At 42.5% G+C, this 25,217-nt stretch overlaps 1 protein-coding gene across 2 annotated transcripts; it reads left to right on the forward strand.

The window, feature by feature from the left end:
* Positions 1-24,998, forward strand: LOC102293030 (prickle-like protein 1). 2 transcript variants are annotated; one of them, XM_005939760.3, is made up of 8 exons: positions 1-11,821; positions 16,877-17,080; positions 18,728-18,841; positions 20,719-20,856; positions 21,492-21,695; positions 21,803-21,989; positions 22,068-22,937; positions 23,058-24,998. In XM_005939760.3, exons 2-8 carry the CDS (start codon positions 16,892-16,894, stop codon positions 23,906-23,908), a joined length of 2,553 nt encoding a protein of 850 aa, XP_005939822.1. In that variant the 5' UTR covers positions 1-11,821; positions 16,877-16,891; the 3' UTR covers positions 23,909-24,998. The 2 variants fall into 2 exon arrangements, with proteins under 2 accessions (XP_005939822.1, XP_005939821.1); XM_005939759.2 differs by having other exon boundaries at positions 2-283.
* The last annotated feature ends 219 nt before the right edge of the window (positions 24,999-25,217 follow it).

Genomic DNA, 25,217 nt, shown 5'->3' on the forward strand with positions numbered 1-25,217 from the left:
TGTCATTTTACTGTGACCGCTGAGAGGAGCACCACAGCGCACCGCGCGCCGCTGAAACGACTGGGATGTGGTGACAGAGAAGTCAAGACCAAGCTCTCTCAGCACTCCTCTCCAATGCATTCAGTATCTGGGGTTTAAGCTTATCGCTCTGCGCAGCTCTCGGTTCAGCTTTCCGGGACATCCTCTCTGGACTGTGCATCTAATACCAATGAGACGCAGCTTTTCTAACTTCGGGAATATTGGTTCTGGATACTTGGTTCACTGCGACTGAGCAATTTTGGAGGTGAGCAGGCTAAGTCATTTAGAGCGTTTAACTCAGGTCTACCTAGTTTGTAAACAATCCCACCCACTCTGCTTGTTTTTTGTTTTGTTTTTTGTTTTTTATGATGGCTGTGTTATTTTTGCAGTTTTACGCTAATTACTCTAAATGCATCGGTGGAAAAGCTGACGATACTTTAATTTCAAACAAACAAACAAAAACTCCAACAACTTTTAAGCATTTGTGAAACACACGCACATACTCTGCAGAGACCATATGCCACTAGTGTCATCCACATAAAGTCAGCAAACCTGTTTTAATTTCCCTGCGCAGTTTTGGGGGCTTTTACGCAGCGACATCTCCAAAGAGACACGTTTCACTTTCCCTGCGCGTACAGTCACAGTAACCTCGTTTCTCTGACGCTGAAAAAACTTGACCAGAGACACTCGGACGTGGCGTCCCTGGGGCCTCCAGATGTATAGATTCAGCTGTCGCCTGTCACTTCGGTGACAACTGGTCGGCGCACCGTGACCGCTGCCTGTCCGCCGCCACAGGCTTCGCATAGCTGTCACGACTGTTGTTGAGTGAACCAGAACTTAGTCACACATGAGAAGTTAGTCCCACTTTTTTTTAAACTCCCCCCTCTTCTTTACCATGATGTATGAGGTGAGAACGTCAACATTTAGGGTATTTTAACTGTATTTAAATAGCTACATGAAAACATCTGGAAACTTATTCTTGATAGCTTGTTTTGATCTGATATACTTTGTTTTGCTCTGTGTGGGTTTAAAACAGAGCCTAAAATATCTATTTAAAAAAGCTTGAACTTAAAAAAGGGGGAAAGGACTCTAACCTTCTTGAGTGAATTCATCACTCCTAATGGACCTCTCACAGAGCTAAACATGCCATAAAGCCCTTCCTTTGGAGAAAAATGACACACCCTCAAGTTTCACATATTTCCATCCTCAGCTGTGATACAAAGAGCTAAACCTACGAGACACAGGAGAGCACATACTGTTTATATTTAACCAAGGCTGCCTGAAATAATAATTTGTCCTCAATGGACCAGGGGGGGAAGCCATTAAACCCTGAGCGTGTCTTTTTGAGGAGACCCACTTTCGACTAAGTGTAAAAGCAAGACTCAAACCTGAAATCTGTCACTGAGCACAGTGGATGAAAACAAAGCACTGCTGAGCTCGGGGCAGTTAGCCATGAAGAGCTAGGTGGAAGAGAGTGGTGTGGTCTTTATTTGGACACTAAATTGTTGGTTTGTGGACGTGATTTGAGACGTTGCATGGCAATTTAAGTAAGACTGGATTTAAAAGAATGGAGCACTTTGACAACACAAAGCAGGTATGTTTACTCCAGACTCTGGACAGTATCATCACAGTATGATTTCCAAGGTCATTTCCTGCTATAATTGTACCAGAAACTGTTTTCAGATATAACCCCACCCAGCCATTATTACCGCACTTTAAATATTTTTTTTCGCTCGCCAGTCCAGAAAAACATCAAACAAAGAAGTAGTTTGAGAGAGAACAGATATGAGCAGGAATAGAAACGGCAGCACAGAGAGTTAAGGTGGTGGTGTCACCTAGTGGCCAGATTGCAGGTTGACGGCTTCACTGCCTTGGAGTCAGGAGTTAACCAAATAAGGCAAACAATCTTTTGAATTTTCATATAAATAAAAGTTTATTAGCACTTTAGTGCTCAGCACATAACAAAGACATATCAGTGTCACCACAGCCCATGTTTAAAGAAATTCAGGATCCAGTAGCTAATACATATTTTCATACTTTCAAATTAATGATTTACATTGTATTTCACTGCACATGGTACTTAATGTGTCAAATAATGCTGCATAGCCACTAAAATCTCTTACTTTACCGTACTGCAGGCATCAGTGTTTACTTGATTGAGAATGAAAAGGGGGCATGTGAGCTTATACTTTGAATGATCTGCTAAAGGTAAGAAGTCTCTCAGAATATTAGGTTTATTTATGGACTAAATGATTTACAAAGTGGTGCTTTTGGACCAGCACCACATGCCACACCATGCTTGTTCACGTCTCATTTGCAAAGCCTCGAGGTGCTTCAAAGATGCCATTAATAGAATCAGAAGACTTTTAAAGTGCTTTGTGCAGGATTGTGTGTGAACATAAGGGGTGGGGGGTGTAGTTGGCCTCATCATCATTTTTGGACTCAGGAATGGGAACAGATTTGATCCTTCACAGCAAGCTTGATGTTTATGTGCACTTGCTTCATAACAGTAGATTATGTTGATGGTTTATTTTAGTACTACAATGCATTGCTAAGAAAAGGTGATGGTTTTTAGGAGAGAGAGAGATTGTAAGTAGGTGTTGGAGAGCGCTAGAGTCTGCAGAGCTAAGTGCGAAGGGGCAGAATTTAAGCCCTGGTGCCCATATGTATACGTTTCCAAATGTTGATTTAAAAGCCCAGCACTAGTGAAATTTACACAGAGGCCTGTTTGTGCGAAGCTAGAATGAATCACCTTTGCGTCCGCGTAAATTGCCTGCAAGCCAAACACTCTGGCAGCCTTTTATCCCCCAGACGTGGTCCAGCTCACCGCAGCGGGGCTAAAAGCAGAGCAGGACAGGGGCCGTGTGTTGTGAGGATCTGTCAGAGGAGGCCAGTCTTTCACGGCTCTGGATGGGGAGATGTGGCACTGGAGTCGAGTTGCCATAGACAAACTCCAGAGAGCAGAGTCCACTGACTGTAAACTGTTTGTGGTAGGTTGGCAGGAGATTGGAAGAAATACGGCTTGTTTAAACGCCGGTGGTCCCTGAAGCTGTGGTCACTGGGCCTGGCTGAATTGGACGGCGGCTCAGATGGTCAAGTTTAGGGCCCTGTGACAGTGTGATTGTGGTGTTTGGGATAACTATTGTGGATCCTGCTTCCTGCAGGACAGAATATAACTTTGTGCTTGCTATACGGTACAGTTCCCCTTGTGTAATTTTCAAACGGCATCATGTATAAGAGTGGGAAATGTGCCCGAAGCGGTGGCGCACATTGGATCCACATGTTAAGCATTATTCTAAAGTGATTAGAGGTAGTTAGTGATTTAGCGCTTCCAGGCACAACTCTGTTTATTGGGAGCTGCAGGATGATGTTAGAGGAAAACGGGTTTGGCTTGCAGACAGGAGTTTAATGCCCCAGCAGATCTTTTGCAACCACACAGCATAATTGTGCGACCAACCATCAGACCACCAAGATGATGAAAGTCATACTCCACACACACACACGTTTCTTTATCGTCACCATGTATAGGCATGATGATCGGCTTTGGATGTATACTGCATGATAATCATGGTGCATTGCTAAGAAGCTGATTATCATCAACATGCCTGAAGGTGGAATAACAGATGTAAAGATACCAAATGTCAGCAACTTTTGTGGCTCTGGAAATTCATCTGCGCCAGACGGGAATGCTTGCAGAATGGTGTGATTTCTCTTTGTCCTCCACATCTATAGGGATCCATCCAAGCAATCAAAGCATCGCAGGACTAGAAGCAAAAGAAAACATATTACGCAGAGTTGTCATTAAAAAGCCCAGCTCACTTCCCCAGCACACAACGGGGGATTCAGTTAAAGCTTTCCGGACCCCCGGCTGAAAATATGCAAAACACACTCCCCCAACTCAGCCCCTTCCTGTGGCTCTTGTTCCTCCTGTTGGCATTGTCACAGGGGTGTAGTCAGTGAGCGTGGATGATATGGAAAAGGTCAGCAGGGTTTAAAAATGGACGCTGCAGGGCTGGGCAAGAGATTTTTCAGCTGACAACAAAGGTATTTCCGGGGAATTCCCCCCCCCCAGAAAGGTTACAGTAGGGACAATCTGCCAGAATATTCCTCTAAGAAGGTTTAGTTAATAAAAGTTGCCATATTTTCCTCTACCAGTAATTAGGTTGGAAAATAAATGCATGCAGAGTGATGTATTCCCAAATTGCATAGTGCTGAAGTTGACTATAATAACTCATTTAAAACATTTCTTACAATATATCATACAAAGATTAAAAGGGACAAAAAGCAGTATGTCAATGCACTACCCCATTCCAGCTTTAGGCCTGTTTCACTTAAAGTTTTACATATTTTTGGCTTCAAAGCCGATCGTCCATTTACTGTAGTTTCAAGCAACACTATACTTCAGGGTGTCAGGGTTAGGGATATACATGGTAGCCAATTCCTAATCAAAGCCAATACTAAATGTTTAATAACTGAAAGTTCTTTGTCAAATAAACATGTAAGGTTTGAATATGGTAGAAACCCAATTACATTACTATGCTAGATTCAATGCACCATACAATATTTGATTGAAATATAAGTGGATTTGAGGTTGGGTACAACATAAGATACATGTGTCACAGCAATCAATACTTGCAAGGGCAAAAGGTCACCTAATGTATAGGCCAATCAAGTGCAACATTAAACCTGCCCAATATTGTGTATAAATCTTCCCCTAGCAAGCAAACATGTCTTGGCTTGGATGCAAGACCTCTGGGTGGGGGACCTGTGCTGTATGGCAGTGGAAGCTTTGGGTCTTATGTGTTGCAGGGGTGGATCCTCTAAGCTATTTCTGGCATATCCCTCGCATTGTGCCATTGAAACAATGTGCAATTAGTGTCGATGTAGCATGCGTATAGAATCCAGGACCCATAATTTCTCTGCAGAACATGCAGACAATGCTGATATTAATACTCTGATTAATTTTTGTTCAGTAAGAACTGAATTCAGTTGAAACATTGTATTAAAATGAAGAAAAAGATCCAGTATAGTTAAGCTGTGTAGCTTTAAGGGAGAAAAAAATGCCATATTCAAAGTTAAATCAAACTTCAAGTTGTTTAGCCAGACATTGTAACCAAAACCACATTTATTTTATATTTGTTAAAGAGTAAGAGCAAGAATTGCCTGATGTACTCATCATCCTCTTTATTTTGAGTCTGACCGCCATCTGACAGCTGTCATTTACGAAAATTCGATTTATGCATAATATGTGCTACCCGTATAATTTTCAGTAATCTGTTCACACTGAGAAAATGCATCACAGTAAAGGTGAGTAAATGTGGGTAACATACAAATGGGTTAATATTGGCAAAGGCCAGCTGAGGACATGTGTTGCAGAGGAGCAGCCTGAGGCCCACAGTGGCTTCACCGAGCTGACGCAGAAACATTTCATTTCATTTGGCCACAACAACCCGATGGCAGCTCCTAGTGAGAGGCCAGTTCAAAGAGCCGGGTTTTTGTTTGCTGTGCTCACGCTGTCTTCCTGTTAGGGGCTGGGCTCCCAAAGAAAACAGAAAGCAGGGGCTCAGCAGATGTGCGCATCTTTGTATGTGACCTGTTTGTACAGAAGCACACTTCAGAGAGCTCGTTGGACATTTTTGGATCTGGGAAAGAAACATAACAGATATTATTAAACTCCTTCACGTGTTCCATCGCTGAAGATGGCTTGGTGTCATTAGTGACCTCAGTATTAGCAGCTCCAAAAATAACACGCTGATGCTGACAGTAACAGACACATTACATGCAAGGTTTCTAGGAATGGGCTTTGCCCTGGAGGATTGGGATCTGTAATTTTGAGGGTGATAATGCAGCCAGTTGCGTCCCTTTTTCCATTCCACACATTTTGCCAACACACACACACACACTCACACACATACACACACACACACAAGCTGATCCCAGCCACTAATGTCTGGTCTGTATAGCTGATAAACTGACCGAGGCTCCCAGAGGGCTTCAGATTGGACCTCTCCATGTTTACAGTGAAACATTCACATGCTCCAACTCATTTGTTGGTAAGCTGGACAGGTCATTAACTACTGAAAAGTTATACCTGCTCTAATACTCTAACAACTAATTCAAACCACAGATGTCAGCCTGACCCTAAAGACATGGCGACCAAAAATGGGTGTAAAGAATAAGAATTGATTTAATTCAGGGATTTAATCAGTGAGAGTCTTTTTATAATGGAAAGCAACCAATGGCAATTTTGTCAATGGGTCATGATGCACCAGCAAAATATCAGCCACTATCCTCAACACCGCTTCACACTTGACATAGACATTACAGCACATTTCTATAAAGAAGTAGTCGATTCCTGACTCACATTAAGAGGAAAATAGAAATGTAAAAAGCACATATTGAGATGGTATAATTAAGGTTTTATGATTCTTAAAAATTAGAGTATTGGTTTGGGACCAGTATACAGTAACAGCAGAAAGCTTAACCTGGAAAGAAGTCTTTAAAAGTTTCATGCTCATTGTTTCTCTCTCCTCCTTTTCTGCCTCAAAAATGCAATTTTCTTGTCTCGTAGACTGAAAAAGATCCGTATAGTCGAGTGATCATCTTTATGGAAAAGAGCATCTTTCATGCTTTAAGACAGTGTATGTATAGAAAGCCGGTATAGATTATGTCAACAAGCAAGATCAGGTAGAAACACGATGATCAATAATGCACAACAAGAGGAATACTAATAAAAGCAGCCCAATGTGGCAAACACATGCAAAGATACTCGTGTACAACTTTGCCTCATAGGATACAGGACCTCCAAACGTGTATAACCTCATGGTCTACTTCAGTTTTGCAACTACATTATACATGCTTAACTAACAAGCCAGTATGGGTCTTTCTGGACTGGATTTAACTTCAGCTGTACATTTTTTCCACCCCTCTTTTTTAATGTGAGTCACATGAGAAGGTGAAAGGGTCAACAACATCAGAGCAACAGGGAGCCTTACAGGGGAGATCATTGGGCCTCTCCTTTGCTCTTTCTGCTGTTTTACTACCACCTTAATGACTTAAATTGTGTCCAATTAAGCCGAGTTGGAAAGAAGCATCCCCGCTTGCAGTTGCAAGTTCCCTCTGTGCTGTGGCACTGGAGCATGTGTTTAATTAGAACGCTCTAAAAAGACTGTAACAGAGCGTTTCTTCAGGAATGTTAATCATTAGTGGGATCCTGACTGAGCAGCTCTTAACTGTTTCAGAGTATTGTTGGATTCCACGGTTTGCCTTTTGAAGCCAGGCTCAGGAAAATGCTTCCACGTGTGGGAGTTGTCAGCCACTTCTTCTTTGCTGGACCGCGTCGTCTCCTTATACACGAAAGTGCTTCATTTTAAAGTGTTGCCCGTGTTCATTCAGGTGACAGTTTGAACTGGTGGGAAGTTGGGAAGACAGGAAATAGTTCCATTTCCAGAGGAAGGATATACTATTGAACTTCGAGGAGAGTTAAGGAGAAAAGCCCATCAAGTGTGAGGGGCCGTGGTGCGTGCACGTGTGTTAGATTCTCTGAAAATTTGAGGTCATAAATTAAACCTTTTTGAAATTGGGTGCTGTTTTAAGAGGAGTAATTAAACCTTATCACGTGTCATATAATTTAACAGCTTTTAAGGTCACCAAGATCATATCAAAGCTCAGCTGAAGAAACAAGACGGTGTTAAAGCAGAGATTTTTTTGGCCGAACATGCTGGTTTGAGGTGTTAATAGGACTGTTTAGCTATTTTATGTATATACTCGTCACAGTTTGCCCATGGAGACCACACATGAGTGGCTTTGCCCTTTGCTGATCCACCGCTTTTGTTAGCACAAGTGTGTAGTCTAAGAGCAGCCCATTCATCCTTAGCCTGCTCTGTGTGTAGACAGCCACAGGCTTTTGTTGAGTTATAGCATCCTCAAATAAAGGGGCTTCCTCTCTTTAACAGCCCCAGGAGCTCTGTCGCTCCACTTTCCATTGTTCCCAATGAGGTCCGGCTTTTACAACTGTGTGAGAGGGTGTCAAATTGAGGGTGAAAAACAAGGCGTCCCGATCGTGCGCGTCTGCAACGTTTGGCAAAGCACTAACGATAAATCGAAGAAACAATGGGCTGATGCAGCATGCCGCGTGCTGCTTATTGCAACTTGAGAACGTGTTGCATTACATCATACATGACACAACACCAGTGTGGCAAATTGAATAAAGCAGAAATTAATGAGTAAAGAAATAGTGTTTGTTCATAGATTGGTTCCATGCAGCCAGGCCCATTCATAGATCATCTGTTTCATCACTATTATATTATTGGTTTTAGACAATAGCATTACAGTAATCTAATAAATAAAACCAGGTGGCCTCTATTATCGACATTTTTTAAGCATCGTTAACTTTTGTGTTTCTATTTGGTTGATGAGGAAATTAGAATTTCAGCTGAAGTGGAAATGTTCACATGTAGTTGTAGCTCATTAGCAATAGAGTCCAATAAATTTTTTCCAATTCAGCACCCTTGAGAAACACGGGATCTTATGGGGTCAAGTATCAAATGAGCAGATATTTCTCTTTAATTTTTACAAATGTCTCCTGTCAGAAACGAAGCTTAGATCTAAGCTTTGCCCTCAGCTGCCTCCAATGTGTCAGACTGAAACAGTAAAAAGGGGTTATGTGAGGGTTATAGGGCTAACAAGCCCACAGTCTGACCTGAGTTTGTCAGTGCCAATCTAGCTAAGTCAATATCAATGCGCTGACTGCTCCACCAGTTGACCTTTTCCTCCCTCTTTCAAGGCGTAAAAAGGATTGTTGTTACTGTAGGGTGATAGGCTTTTATTGGTCTTTATAACTGAAGCTTTTGTTGGGCCTGTGTCCTGCTAATACCCCTTGGCAAGTCATTTAAACCTTGAATGCCTACTTTTTATAAGGTGGCTCACACACTAGCGAGAGCAACTCTCAACAATAGTTCAGCAATAGCTGTGAGTTAGAGACTGACCTTCCATTTGCCTCCTTCGGTGGTAGTCCAAAACTTGACTAATACAAACAGTTAATAATGTTAATTTGTGCTAATTCCACTATAAGAATCACTAGTGGTAGATATAGCAATAATGCTTGACCAGATTCTTAGTTTTATGTGTTCCCTGCTTTGGGATTGTGTTAAGAATGCAGATTTATCACAGGTGATGGTTCTGATGGTCATCTTCCCTGTCCTGTCATTGTCAGGGCGTGCTAGTTCAGAACTACTTTGCCAGTAGCACAGGATGCTTTTTTTGTTTTGTTCTTCTTCTTTTACAGCAGTGAGAAGATACAGACCAGGTGTGAGATGCTGTTCAGGTCATTGTAAATATGACAGAGGAAAGGGCTGTAAATCCCTAGGGCCATAGATTTATGGGTCATCTGGTGTTCTCACAGGTCAAGGGTCGGGGATCCGTGACTTGTCCGACTTTATATTTTTCAGCTATCTGCGGCGAACCTTGAACTGTGCAGCCGGCTACTTCTAACTTTAGAGTGGTGTAATCATAAATCGATACTCGCCACTCTGCGCGTTCCTGGGTAGATGTCTTTGATGAGATGTCTGCACATTCATATCTGAGTTTCTCTCTTGTGGGAAATAAGCAGGTTATTAATTTCTGTATGTTGAGGAAATGAAAAACAATTCAGGTCTGGTGTTTTGCCCACACTAGAGGAACCATCTTAGCTTTGCATTTCATGAATCCTCCTTTTGGGGGACGGGGGTACATTGTGTTGTTCCTCCCCTAAAAGACTTGCTAATGGAGCATGGTGCTTAGGTCTTTGGATTAACACAAAGGCCTGAAGTTTGCTGTGAAAGGGCTCCTCTCCTCCCTGGCCTTGACTGCAACAATGGCTTTGTCCCAGTGCTCGACTGCAAGAGCACTGGCAGGGGTTAAATCCCGTACTTTATAAACAGAATATTTACAGATATAAGCTCCATTTTTTCCATTGAAATGACAGCCATCATTCACCACCCAAGCTGTGATATTCTGGCACATAATGGTGTAAAGTATGTAGGCGTGTGGAGGATGGAAAAAGTGCTACTCAGATGGTGTCCATCATGTGCTAGAAATGAGTTGTTAGCCTTTTTTTAATATATGATTAATTTTTTTAAACAACTTTTTTTTTAAAAGGCCAACTGAGTATTTCGCATGTAGACAATGATTCTCCGCTTGATTAAGTTCAATGCATTACATAAAACGTTTTCTATATTAATCCTCAAAGAAAAACACCATTCACAGAGTTAGGTCCCAACATTGCATCTCCTAAGAACAAACAGCTTCTAAAATGTTTAGAAAGAAAGAAATCTGACCAGTTTAATAGATTCCTTGCTTCCTAGTAAAATGCCTTACTGCTTTGTTTTACAGTCTAAGTGTTTTTATACTCGACAGTGAAACCTCTCTGATGAGGAAGAACTTGCAGTGCTCTGGAAGTTATGTCCACCGTAAACATGTCCTTTTGGGCAAAAGTAACACTTTGATATTGCAATTAAACAACCACAAAAGGATGCAAAAGGTGCAACTGTCCAGAGTTTGACCTGAACCAGCAACTTTTATTTTCTGAGGCAAGAGCAAGAGGATCACATTCTGGCATTCCAGCAGAGGTGAAGGAGAGGCAGAGGTCAACAGAGTCCTCTCCGGGGAGTTTCACTGCGTGGGTGGATCTGTACGTTTGGGCTTTATAGATATCTGTCATTTTAATTCCTTCTCATTTGTGATAACAGAGTAAACATTAGGGTAATGATTGTTTTCACTGACAATACATATTATATTGCTAATATATAATATCTTAATTTTGAGCAACTATTAAGACCAGTTAATTCTGTTTATCAAATAGTGACCTAATCGTTTCATCTCGGAGATAACTTTGGTTACATGTGTGTGTTTAGTTTAGACAGTGTGAGGCTTTGTGGTTGGAGTAACTTGCATGGAGGACTCGTTTTGATTCACAACCGGATGACTGGTCTCATACAGAAATGCTGACATCACATTCAGGTAGTAGAAAAAGTTATTGTGATGCTTGAAACCAATCTTTCTATAGAATTAAAATACATATATATATATCATTTGATCTAACAATAAGCCTATAATCAAAACTTTTGTTAGCAGACAGCTCTCTTTAACTTTACATGTAGGCACAAAGGAAATGTCAAACCACCAAATAAACCAAATCCTGACTCAACATTCACCGCCGTCCCCACATCTTTAAGCCGTTGATAGGGAAGAAGAAAGAAGAGCGTCATGTGAAAGCTGTTGTGGATACGGGGCGGTTAGCCTGGCAAAACAAGCTCTGCCATCACTGATGTGCTGCTTTAAAGCACGGTTTCTGCGAGCTCTACCAGCGATTCTCATTTGGGAGCGTGTGTTTGAAGTACGAGGGGGGGGGGGGCTGACTGAAGCAAGAGACGCCTCACTCTGCCATACCCAGCCATGACTCGCTGCCTCTGAGTTTAAGGGCCGGGCTGAGGTTAAGAGGGCCGGGTTGGAAGAAAGAGGAGGGGAGGAGGAGGAGGAGTGTTTGACAGAGAGGAGGGTGGGATGACCATCTGGTTGGGCTCCTCTGTGTACACGCACATGCACACACACACCTCGCTCACTCTCTGACTTTATACAGTCTTAGCTTTGATATGGGCTGTTACTGTGCTGACAGCTCCGGTAGAGAAGCCTGGCTGCTGCTGTCCTGGATTTAGAGTTTAGAGGAGCTTACATAGATATGGAGTGCAGAACAATTTAAGACTGGATATAGTGGCGACAAGATCCGTTTTCTCTATTCACGTCAGGAGAGTTGGCCTACACTGAGGTAAGACCTGCAGGAAAATGAATGAGATGTAAACCGGTTCCTCTGAGAGCTTTGCTTTGGTTGTAGTGAGGCTGAAAGAAAATGGAAAAGTTGCACCGTAACTCCTTGATTAAATGTATTTGAATGAATGTGTGGATGGCTTGATTGCAAATGCATGTTTCGCCTGTAAAACATGTAGCACATCCCAAATACAGGCAATTTCTGGTCTTTGTGGAAGTTGTCTCTTAGTTGTCTCAGACTTGATTTTAGGTCTCATGCACAAGTTAGTGCGTTTGAAGTCTGCTGCTGTGTGTTGAATCTTAGTTCATGCTGGCCAGCACAGTAGTGTATATCTCTGTGGGGATGTCACTCCCATCCATTTGGTCTTGAAAAAACACTCCCCGGCCACAAACAGAGGCCTCCATAAGCTGACCAAACTCCAACTCCTTATAGCGCCTTTGCACTGCGTAACTTATCCTCCCGTCGAGCTCTTTTTTCAGTAGCATTTTGACCTTGACTTTTTCTAATCTGACTGGTATCAAATTTTGTGTCGCTTTTCCAGGTTTTGATTTGATGATGCTGTGTAGTTTTATTCATTTTTGAATCATAAATACTACTCAATTACAAGTTCAGCTTTTTAAAATGTGATTTATTTATTTATTTTTTAGGCACGAGGCTTCTAGTTTAGCACAGGGGTGTAATTTTTCTAATGAATTTCATCTGGCCCAGAGGTTGGTTTTTTTGCTTCTGTTTTTGACACTACATTAACAGCCAAAGGCTGACAGGCAGTGATTTTTTAAATATTTGCGTGTGTGCACGGAGATAAATAATATGCTGCATATTTTTCAATCTTGTTGGACATGAAAAATAAACTGAGTTTGTCTGACTTCAAGCTTAAGTAAGCAGGGACAGTGAACAGAAATTCTTGTTTTTCTCTCCCAACTACAGCCTATCCTGCATTACCCAGCTAGCAGAAGCCAAGTTAAACAAGTAGGGCCAGCCTAAACTGACAGAGAACACTGTGTTGGGTTGTGTGCCTGTCCATCATCCACTTCCTAAAGAAATAGACAGTAATTCAGACCAGAAGTTGCTTATTTTTCCTGTGCACTCTCTCAAGGGCTGTTAATCCAAAGCTCCAGTGTCTGGATTTTTTTGGAGGGGGGGGACTATGGTTTAAGTGTTGTCGAACACTATTTAAAAATGTCACTGTTGATTGTATTTATTGGTCAGTCGCTGCATGGGGTCCTTCAAGAGTTCTGTATTCAACAAAGCGATAAATAATGCATTGCACTGTAGTTAGGCGCACCACTGCTGTCGGGCATTACAGTCAGACAGGACGTTCTTCAGGGTGAACTCAAATAAGTGGTTGTTTTGTTCTTTAATGAAACACGTCTGAACCCACACAGTCACCGAGGTCCTGTTATGCAGCATTTGTGGGAATGTAAGCTCCATTGTCCGCTTTCCGTAGAACACGGGGCTCTTCCCTCCTTCAGCAAGTCGTGGGATGTTCTCAAATCAGCAATCACTGAAAACATTTCAAAGCAAGCGCGTCTGTTAAAGATTTCCCTTTTTCTCCTGGCATGACTTAACTTCCCTCTCCTTTGTGGAAAAAGGACATTAACATTTTCATACATGTCAGTCACCCCATTTTATCCTCAGTCTAATAGCACCCCCACTACCTTCTGTGGGTAGATCAGTCAGATATGCAGACCTGCAGCTCCCAAAGCCATGTTAACAAGCACCTTTACAAAGGAGTGAGGGGCTGTTAAACATTCGGGACTGCAGGGGTCTGGCTAGTGTGGGAGGAGGGCAGGGCAGGGGCTTGGGGGGTGGGGTGGAGGGTGAAAAGGGAAGGGGGGCAGAGGGTTAAAACTAATCTCACAAACCATAGATCCCTTGTTAGAGGGAAAAACTATAAAAGCCAGCCTGAGTGATGAGTCAGTCAGTATGAGCACGGTGAAGTTAGCTGGCTCAGTGCTTCTGTCATTCAAAATGTTAAGGAATTGTTTCGGGTAAAGCCAGAGGAAATGAACTGCATGACAGATAAAGGAAAAATTAGCATGCAACCAGCTGTAGATGTATGAGAAACTTTTTTTCTTTTGCTTAACACAGAGCTGCGCGCACCCCGTATTGCTTTCGAGAGCCTGGCTAAAGTTCAAGCCTGACATTCCTGTGAGTCAGGTTTGGCTGTGTGAGACATCCTTGCAGATACCCAGCCAACATGCGAAAGCAAGAATTCCAGCAAATGTAGCACATGAGTGATTTTGTGCCTGATTAAAATGTGTGGCTCTGAAGTGAGCCTCTTGCCTCCTGACTGAACCTGCCTATAGTTAGCTATCTCCCACGTGAAACCCAAGCTGTTCTCAAACAAGGGCACATTTTTGTAGGTTATTTTGGTCTCATTTGCAAGTCAATAGATATGAATAGAACAACAGAGTGCCTTATTCCATCCCTAGCTCTCTCATCTGAAGACAGGTTATCTGGGTTCGAGGGCTTCGACTGTCATATGTGACAAGATAAAACGTGGCATCTTCAGGAAAAAAAATACTTGCAAAGAGATAAACAGACTCTTGATGGATAAAACCTTCAGTGACTTGACAAAGGCACCATTGTTTAGGGCATCAGAGGCATTTTAACGGGATATGTTATAAGCCAATCCGCCTGACCTGACACTTTATGGTACAAGGCAGCCTAAATTAACCCTCCCAAAAGCCCAGGAATCCTTTAACACCATTATCATCACACCTAACACTGATAGTCTATGACTGGATAAGCTTAAGGGGGGGGCTTGTCAGTCATTAGTAGTAGCGATGCCACAGTGGCTGACTTGTCTTTGAGAAAGATGAGCTGATATGAACAGCCAGTTGCTGCCTGAACCTGCATGTCTCGTGGATCTGTTAATCATCAGAGAAAGGTCTGACATGCTAATATATCAGTCTTCACTAACAGAGTGAATCGACACGAGCACCTGATTTTGACAAGGTATTGATAGTTATTTCTGTATTCTATGTATTTGTGTGTAGAGTAGCCTGTGTCTGCATATTCCTTACAGAGGTTAAGCAGCATAAAATTATATAAAAAGCTTGAAGTACCTGCTGGAATGACCTGGGTCTACTTTTTTACAACAGAGAGCAACGTTTTTCAAAGAGATTCTGATCATCTTTTGTACTATGACGAAACATTTCTGTCGTGATGGGAGTGGTCTCTTCTGCGATGACAGTGCCTCCAGCCTCGGGGCAGGACGGATCATTGAGTGGTTTGATCGACTATAAAAATGATATGGCTTTTGAGGTCAGCCAGCACCTATGGGAAATTTGAATTGTTAGACGGTGCTCTTTTACATCATCATCAAAACAAACAAAATATCTTGGAAAGACTGCTTTTCCATCCATCCGTTAGAGTTCCAAAGTCTCCCAGAATCAGTCTCAAACCTGTTGTGGTGGCACTGGTGGTCGGTCTATTTATCATTTGAGCAGAAAGCAGATTTTAAGGCCCCTATGCTGTCATCTCTATGTTCAAAGGCTTGCCCTCGAGTGTATTTGGTTTTCTCAGCTGTCTCTCTGTGGCTCTCTGTACCTTTGCTGTCCATAGGGGTTCAAGGCTTGGGTAGGGGGGAAGTGGTGCAAGGGCCAGGCTGCTGGATGCTGGCTGGGCTCCCATTTGATCTCAGTTAGAGCTCTTGGCTAGTGAGAAATTACCACAACTGCACACGCATTCATTATGACTGTGTTTTCGTGGTCCTAAATACTTACAGGAGTCCAGGAAATAAAGTTATGGGATGACTGGAGAGGGATGAATAAAGATCAGGGCAGATGGGGTTGCCTAATGATTATTCCAAAACCTGGTTTGCTTGGAATTTGCATGTCAAATAATCACTTTAAAGTTACTCTGGACATCCCTCCCTCCCTCCCTCCTTCCGTCCGGGTATATTCTGAACATTAAAGACAAATTAATAAATAAATTAAGTGATTTTATTTATTCGCTATTTCTTTAATTTTATCCAGCTTTGCACAGATTTAGTTTGTTTCTGCCTCATCACAACAGTCACGTCTGCAAAAGTTAGGATTTTCTGTAAGACATTAGTAACTGCAGACGCCACATATATAGAGGTCAGTACAGTTCGAGTCTTTTATCTCCCTGCTCTGTTTGTTGCCTCAGGTTATAGTGTCAGTATCAGTTAGTCCTATCCATCCATGTCAGCCTCTATTCATCTGCATTCATCCAGCTGCTTCACCTGTCTGGCACTGCGCTCCCTGTCCATCTAAAAGATGAAAGAACGATCAGGCGCTCACTGTTTGTTTTCCAACCTGCTGCAATCCAAAGAAAAAGAAGAGATGAAGGGAGAGAGCAGGCTTGTGGACGCTTCCCATATGGTGGCCTCGTCTTAAAGCCAGGCTTGTGTTTATACAGACCTCGGGCTCAACTGATCAAGCTAGGATCAAATCCCATGTGTTGAACTCCACCCCCCTCCCTTGGGGCATAGCATCATCAGCTTCTCAGTAAAGTAAAAGGATGACTCATACAGACATAAACCTAACAAATTATTTTAAACCTGCAGAAGATTAATAAGAAATGGTCACAGTTATAAGCAACTTCAAATAGTTTATACTTCTGAATAGTTTGTTATTGTCACTATAATGAGATAGAACATCACCTCATGAAGCTTTGGGAATTTCTGCACCCCCAAAAACCACATGAGGAAGGCACGTGTTTAACTGCTACCATAATAGCGGTGAAAGGATGGAGTTGTCTTTATGAGTGCCTTTATGTAGTAGACTCATCACTAAAAGTAAACCAAAAAAGCTTGCTTAAATACCATTATGGGTTTTTGAGGGGTGCTGTGAGCCTCATGAAAGAGGTGGCAATGGTGTGACTCAGCAAGCGGTTAACAATCAGCGGAATAGCACTGACATGAGAGAGCTGGATTAAGATGTGAGGACGTAGGAACTGATGTCATGGCTTGATGACAAACATTTCTATTTTGTTTTCTTTTATATTTCTATCCTCTTCCCCCTTCTGTCCTCTCTCAAATCCCGGTACTTCCCATCTTCCTATCCTTTCATCTCACCTGTCTAGTAAAAAGAGAGCCCGATGAGCCTGGTGAGTGCAGCGGGGCTGGTGGCTGGCTTCCAGGGTGGGGCACGCAAGCGAGATTTCATGATGGAGCAGAAAATCAGTAAACTGACATCTGGCTTCCAGCGGAGCTCAACCTCTGATGACGACTCAGGCTGTGCACTGGAGGAGTATGCGTGGGTGCCACCTGGCCTGAGACCTGAACAGGTAAGCACAATGTGGCTTACAAATGCACCAGTTCAAGACGCTCTGAGCTAAGATTAATCAAGCCTGCTCCGTTTGGATACCGGGACACTGTTCTCTATAACTGTGGTATCAATTTCATTGGTTCGCAAATCATTTCCTCCCTAAATCAACACCACGAATAATGGTGTATCCTCCAGACAGCGAATAAAAACAGCCCTGACCTGATTTTAACTCCCTTATAGCCCATTTGCCTGGCCCAGATAAACGCTATTCACTGTGTGTTATACTGAATAACACACCAAGTCTCTGGAAAATGGCACCTATGGGAAGGACAACATATTTCATTAAGCTTCCTTGTTCTCACTGCTTGTGGCAGATTTCTCAGACTCTATGAGGTTGCCACTAAAGGGCAGCATGAGTATACCGCAGAGTTAGAAGCAGGACTTAGTGGGTCGAGCTAGGAATCGGAGTCTTCGCCTCCACAACCACAGGCAGAGCTGTTAGCCGTGTCCGTTGAGCAGTCGGTGAGATATGGCACTTTCCCAGATCCTCAGAATTTTTAAACTCTGCTCTCACCACTGCTTGGTGTTCTTTTCTCTCTCTCTCACTCAGTCTGTAGCCGTCCCATTGCCCTTGATCAACAACACACATGGAAGCAATGAGTGGGTGATGGGCAAGAAGGGAAGCGAATGCAGCAAAAGCCTTAACATGCAGGGTCTCTTGTTTTAGGAACCACATAGATCAACTGTAATGCCTTTACTGCTGCCAATTCCCTAAATGGGCTATGTATTACAGGTCACTACTACAGGGTTGAAACACCTAGAGCTTGGGTGCTTGCTAGCTGTTCCTCGGGCCTAGTGAGCTGGATAAGGGGTCGTAGCAGCATCGTGATGTGCATAATTTATGATGGTAGAGGTGGTTGTTGGGGTCTGAGGGTGATTGTCAGGGTAAATTGCTGTGCTGTTACCCCTCCTCTAGACAGTCAAAGCTGCTGGAAGTCCCCTAACACACAGGACTACGGCATCCCATCTCTTTATCTAGCTAACTGTGATGGGCCCTCCCTCATAAAGTTTAGTCTTTAGCAGTCAGCCCCAAGGGTCAGGGTGCTACAATTACAGCCTGCTTTGTCCTGTCCCTGTAGAGACAACCATATCACTGAAAAATATAACCCTTAAACTGATTTGACCTGTTGACCTGTCTTGGCTTGTTCAGCACAGATTTATGTAGACGATGATTCCTGCGTTTTTCATCGTCAAAGAGGGTCACTGCTGTGTGTTGCACTTTTGAATTAAAGCTGATTTGGGGATTAGGGAAAAGTCTTTGATTCCACAAAGTCATTCTTCCATACATTTTACATAGCGCTATCCCAGAATGTGTCTCATCACAAATTAATGTGCTTGTTCTCTAGTTTCTTGGAAAAGAATTTGTGTTAATATTGGCATATTGAATCCGAGGCAATAATGATAATATATGGCTGCAATAAGACGGGTGAAAATTTGGGTTTAAAATTACTTTTGGGGCGGACCAAAACCAACTCTCTGCTCCTGCAAATAATAATTCTGAGCCATTGCTCAGTTGTTATATTAGTTGGAATGCATTTAGTTGTCCAACCCTAACCCTTTTTATTCAACCAAAAACATCATGTGTTTAACCTAATATTTCCCCCAGGTCCAGCTATATTTTTCGTGTCTGCCTGAGGACAAGATCCCATATGTCAACAGCCCAGGAGAGAAGTTCAGAATCAAGCAGCTCCTCTACCAACTCCCACCACATGATAATGAGGTGAGAATTTTTGGTGCCTGTGTGTGCAAATGCATGTCTCGTAAAAATTCAGCCCTCACATTTCCACCAAAATTGCAGCAAAAACAAAAAAACACTTGTGTTTGAGTAGCTGCATTTGATGCTGCTCACTCATCCTGCAGTGCTAAAGCCTCACCATCTCCATTGCTATCCCACTAATGTGCGCCCATGTCTCCATTGACATCACACTGGGGGATTTTTGTTCCGCAAGCTTGTAGACGTCCAGAGTGGGTACAATGTTACTTTTGACTTGATAATTTTATGATGTTTGCCGTGAGCCCCCACCAGCAGGATTCCTGCCATAGCAGTGGTTTTTATGAGGACCGCTCAGCGAGAGAGAGAGTGAGAGGGAGGCTGGTTGAAAGAGGCTTTATGTGATGCCACCACTGCAGTGGCACCACAGTTCGCCTCGGCTGTCTGTCTTCCTTTGTTGCCCACTGTCTTGATTACACTCTAAACACAGGCCTTGTTTGTGTAAACGTCTGCTTTCCCCCTTGTTAAGGACTGTTGTAAAAAAACAAAAAAAAACAGGTTCTCAATCGGGGACTGTGGGTGGAGATATGTTGGGTGGTGTAGGAAGGGAAAGCTGGGGTCAAGAGTTCCTTTTGTTCAAACTGCTCTGATAAGCACTTCGCCCTCAATCCAAAAAGGTCACTTATATATACTATTCTCAGTAGTAGATTTTCAGGAAGCATTAATCATCCCAATTCTTATATCTATATCTATATATAGATATAAAGTTCTTTTATTGGTTTTTAAATGTCTTAATGGTCTTGGGCCTTCTTATCTCTCAGATCTGCTTTTAACTTTACGAACCCTCGCGGACCCTGAGGTCCTCTGGTGCTGGCCTTTTAATTGTCCCTAAAGTCAGGACACATACTCACGGAGAGGCAGCTTTTCAGTGGTATGGTCCTCGTCTGTGGAACAGCCTGCCGGAGGAGCTCAGGGCCGCAGAGAACGTACATGTTTTTAAGAACAGGCTCAAGACCCACCTTTTTAATTTAGCTTTTACTTAGCGTTTATTTATTTTATGCTTATTTATTCTATCCTGTTATTCTATTATTAATTTAGACTTTACCTAATATTTATTGATTTTATTCTTATTCATTTTTTTAATCTTCTTACTCTATTTATATTTATATTGTATCCTGTTCTTATTTATTTTATCATTTTACCCTGTATATATCCGTATTTGCTCATATCTCCAGTGTTTCCTCAGAGGGCGCTCTCTGCACCGGGGCTGTGATCGACTGTGGCTGCTGGGTCTCTGGGGGTCCTCTCAGCCTGGCTGGGGGGCTCCTTTGCCTCCCTCCTGCTGTGTGCCCAGCCTGGAGGCTGCGGTCTGTGACCGGCTCCCGGTGCAGACGGCTCCCTGTTATAGTGTTTCCTCACTTGGCTCATGCGAGCCAGCCCAATTTTTACTCTTTAAGTGTGCGCGTGTGTGTATGTGTGTGTGGGTGGGGGTGGGGGGATATATGTGTATTGAGAGTGTGGGGAGTGAGTTGGAGGGTGGGGTGGGCTGCTTTTAACTATGTAAAGCACTTTGTGCTACATTTTCTTTGTATGAAAAGTGCTTTATAAATAAAGATTGATTGATTGATTGATTGATTGATTGATTGATTGATTGATTGATTGATTGATATGTGTGTATTCACATCATTTATGTTAATGAGAGTGTGGGGAGTGAGTTGGAGGGTGGGGTGGGCTGCTTTTAACTATGTAAAGCACTTTGTGCTACTTTTTTTTTTGTATGAAAAGTGCTTTATAAATAAAGATTGATTGATTGATTGATTGATTGATAAAAGCCTGTGGTTGTGAAACTAGCCATCATATTCCTAACCAATTCCCTTCTTTCCCAGGTGCGTTATTGCCAGTCCCTGAGTGAGGAGGAGAAGAAGGAGCTGCACATGTTCAGTGTTCAGAGGAAGAAGGAAGCATTGGGGAGGGGCACAGTAAAACTGCTGCCTCGCAATTTTCTGAACAGCATTTGTGATCATGTACGTTGCATGCAGCCTATGTATTGTTTATAACACGATGATGACTGCGAAATAGACAGTAGTCTAGAGTTTTTGTGGAACTAAGGATATAAACAGTATTCTTATATAAAAATAATTATGCGTGAAGGGTATTAAACAAGGGTTTGCTACGTTTCCTATTTGCATCTCATTTTTGGCTATTTAGCTAATCTAGATCAGAAAGAAAGCTGGAAACGAGAGAAATGCTGTCGTGGACTAAAAAGTGTTTGCTGTCTGGGCTGGAAAGGCTCAGTATAAAGTTCTTTTTTTTAAACAATAACCAGTGAGCAGCCAAGTGGGTGCCCATAAACTGATGAATCTCTGAGACTGCTGTTTTTCCTTTTCTTTCTCCTTTTAAATGACCTCTACCACCCACTCCTGTTCTTGTCAGTCAGAAGGACAGATATAAAATATGTTCTGCTAATCTGAGAACAACCTAGTGGGATTCCAGGTGCTGATGGAAGGCATGTTTTTTTGTAGCCAGACTCAGACTTTGTGTGAAGCTAAATCCATGCCCATGTAGGACTCAAACATTATTACAAAAGTATGACAATTGTTCAGTCTTAATGTGACTTGTGTTGTTTTTAAAAGTTGACAATTAGCCCTTTCAATTACAGTGCGGCGAAAACATCAACGGTGGAGAAATGGCCGTGTTTGCTTCAAGGGCGAGCGCTGGGCTGTGCTGGCACCCATCCTGCTTTGTCTGCTCCACATGTAGGGAACTCCTCGTGGATTTGATCTACTTCTACCACGATGGAAAGATCCACTGTGGGAGGCACCATGCTGAGCTGCTGAAACCACGATGCTCAGCCTGTGATGAGGTAGTACTAAGGAGAAAAAAACAGTGTTGCAAAGATAGATATTGCATCTGAAGCTTCTAAAGGTTGATGGCCATTTTGTCTCAACTAATGCACATCTTTGTCCACAGATTATCTTTGCTGATGAGTGTACTGAGGCGGAGGGGCGCCACTGGCACATGAAACACTTCTCCTGTTTTGAATGTGAGACAATTCTCGGAGGTCAGCGTTATATCATGAAGGACGGCAGACCGTACTGTTGTGGCTGCTTTGAGTCTCTCTATGCAGAGTACTGTGAGGCTTGTGGAGAACACATTGGTAAGACAGTGATCTTCTGGAGTTAAAATACTATTTCAAGCAACAGAGAAATGTTAACTTGCTCTCCCCCTTTAACAGGTGTTGATCATGCTCAGATGACCTATGATGGGCTCCACTGGCATGCCACTGAGAGCTGCTTTAGCTGTGCCCACTGTAAGACCTCGCTACTGGGTAGTCCTTTTCTGCCATACCAGGGTCGTATTTACTGCTCCAAAGCCTGCAGTCTCGGGGAAGATGTGCATGCTTCCGATTCCTCTGACTCTGCCTTCCAGTCGGCGCGCTCACGTGAATCCCGCCGGAGTGTGCGCATTGGCAAAAGCAGTCGTTCAGCTGACCAGTGCCGGCAGTCACTCCTGTTCTCACCCTCTGTCAACTATAAGTTCCCTGGCTTGAGTGGGAATGCTGATGACACCCTGACCAACAAGCTTGCCCATATGAACTTATCAGATGAACACTTCTGGAGAGGCCGCGGTGATGAGACTGAGGCACCCGACGACCAGGAGGAAGAGTGGGCTGAGCACGAGGACTACATGACTCAGCTATTGTTAAAGTTTGGGGAACAAGGGGTTTTCCAGCAAGCCAGCGACTCTAGACCTACAGATTTCTGGATTGCAGAAAAGGACACCAAGTCAAAGCAGGTATCCTCAAAAGCTGGGAGTAATGGTGGGGGAGGAAGGGGAAGCCTTGCCAGCAAGAAGTACCAAGCTGACATGTACTGGGCACAATCACAGGATGGGCTAGGAGATTCTGCCTATGGTAGCCATCCAGGTCCAGCAAGCAGCAGAAAAATCCAGGAGTTGGAGCTGGATCATGGGGCTGGAGGAGGTTTTCAGGGAGAGGAGCCACAATGGTACACCGATTCTTTGGAGTGTATCACCGATGAATTTAAGAAGACAGATCAGAATGTCCGAGACTCTATGGACTCACTTGCTCTTTCCAATATTACTGGTGAGTAGATGGAACTCTAAAAATCAGATATGGAAAATAACATGATTTTATGCTATGTCTGTAGTTGGATTTTGATGTATTTTAGTGCAGAAATGTAATAAATTTTCTTCTCCTTTCTAGGAACCTCAGTAGATGGTGATAATAAAGAAAGGTCTATGGTATATTCCCTACAAGGTTTCCATGAACTGGAAACAGAAGACTGTGAGAAAACCAGTAATATGGGAACGCTCAACTCTTCTATGTTACACAGAAGTGCAAATTCCCTAAAAAGTCTTGCATCTGAGCAGGAGGAGGTGGAGAATGTTCTAGAAGAAGCACCCCAGGAGGACAGACCCAAACCTCATGTCCCTGCCCTCAGAAGGACACGTTCACAGTCTAGGCCGCAGCAAGTCAAATTCTCGGATGATGTTGTGGACAATGGCTATTATGGTGACATTCAAGTGCGGCAGCCACCTATGAGTGAACGGACTCGAAGGAGAGTGTACCACTTTGAAGAACAAGGCCAGGACCTTCACTCTGGTCGCCAACAGCACCACCATAGGAGGCGTCGCAGCCGCAAATCCCGGTCTGACAATGCTTTAAACCTTTTGCCTAAGGAAAGGCCCCAGATGTGCAACAAAGCGGACCGCAGAGGGAATGCCCTCGGTTCCAAGGGGCACCAACCATTCCACGGTCACCCCCATTCTGCTGCCATGTCCGACTACAGGTTACAGGGCCAAGCAATGGGAAGGTTCTTGGGTCTATATGATGATGATGATGACTGGTGTTCTACATGCTCATCTTCCTCCTCTGATTCTGAGGAGGAAGGTTTTTTCCTGGGTCAGCCCATCCCTCAGCCCAGGCCGCACAGACACTATTACACTGATGACTTGCCAAGCTCTGTAGCAGGCATGTCCTCTGCTCCTTATGGCCAATGGACTAAATCCAAAAAGAAAAAAGGCCACAAAGGGAAAAACTGTATAATTTCATAGGCTTTACTCTGCTGAGCATTGGGCAACGGTTTGCCACTCACCGATGCCCCTTTGTTCATCATTTAAAATATTAACAGTTTGCTTGCTATTAAATGCTTCACAGCACTCAATTTACCAAGGTGGTTGTGTAAGACACAAGTCCATATTTGGATTATTATAGGTGTGTACACTTGCATAGCATTACAAACTGATGGTAAAGTATAATACATATTTATAAAATATAATCTAAACTGTGTTTGTTTAACAGTGCAGATATATTGTATATATTGTAGAAATTTTTTAAAGTAATATTTTTGTACCTTTGTCATTCTTTATACCAAATGGCATTAAAATTAAACAATTGGCTGTTGGTACAGAGCCATTCTTAAATATGGGTGTCAGAAATTTAAAGACAAACTGACATGACCCAGGCTCTGCAGATGTTTTTTCCAGGTTTGTGCAGCACCAACATAAAAGCACTGTGTATTAATAATTAGCCTGTTGGAACAATCTATTTATGGGTCACTGTACTGTAAGAAAATCATTGCAATCTGTATAAATGTATAAACTGGAATATAAGGCTAAAATAGGTGTTAATTGCAATAAAAATCTCTATATATCATGATTTGATTGTGTTTGGTGTTGATTTTTTTGTGACCATTTTCTGAAAACACATTTAATTGATGTACTGTAATTGATGTAAACAAGGAAATACGAGACATCATTTATTTACAGGTCTCACATTTTATTTGCAAAAGTTTTAACTGCAAAGCAAAAAGATATTCACAAGCAGAAAAAAAGAAAATAAATGCATATCCTAAAAAATGCACTCTCCTGCACCAGTAAAACACGTCATGAACTTGGACCCTTTGATAACTGGTGGATAATGCTTGTTTTTGTGTTGGTCTCAGCTGCACTTGCAGCCATAGCTAAAGGTAAAAATCATTCTGCTACATTTCATGATTTCTTATTTTTTTTGTAATTTCCTTATCAGAAGATTTTAGCAGTAATGTTAACCAAGCTTCTAGCTGGTGTAAACGATGACATGTTTAGCTTTACATCAATTATAAATGCAATAACATTTTATGTTTCTGACAACACAATTCATGGTTAAAAAAAAAAAAAAAAAAAAAAAAAAGCAATTAGTTATATGTCAGTTCACAAACTTGATTTTGACCCAAAATGCAATAGGCATTTCAGTCATTCAGTCTAGTTTTAAACATACCCCTTTCTATCACAATGATCCTGTTTGCACATAATACTGTACATGAGTGTTTTGTGTAAATAAATTGCCAGTACTGTTCTTTGAAGAACACAGTAAAAATATAAA

Source organism: Haplochromis burtoni, unplaced genomic scaffold, assembly GCF_018398535.1.
Source record: "Haplochromis burtoni strain Fernald_Lab_line unplaced genomic scaffold, NCSU_Asbu1 Contig_272, whole genome shotgun sequence".
Taxonomy (NCBI): Eukaryota; Metazoa; Chordata; class Actinopteri; order Cichliformes; family Cichlidae; genus Haplochromis; species Haplochromis burtoni.

Excerpts from the sequence above, each read along its gene's own strand:
- LOC102293030 (XM_005939760.3), top strand. The coding sequence starts at position 16,892 with ATGAGCCTGGTGAGTGCAGCGGGGCTGGTGGCTGGCTTCCAGGGTGGG. Across the intron at positions 17,081-18,727 it reads CTGGCCTGAGACCTGAACAG|GTCCAGCTATATTTTTCGTG; the intron begins GTAAGCACAATG and ends TATTTCCCCCAG. Across the intron at positions 21,696-21,802 it reads GATGCTCAGCCTGTGATGAG|ATTATCTTTGCTGATGAGTG; the intron begins GTAGTACTAAGG and ends CTTTGTCCACAG.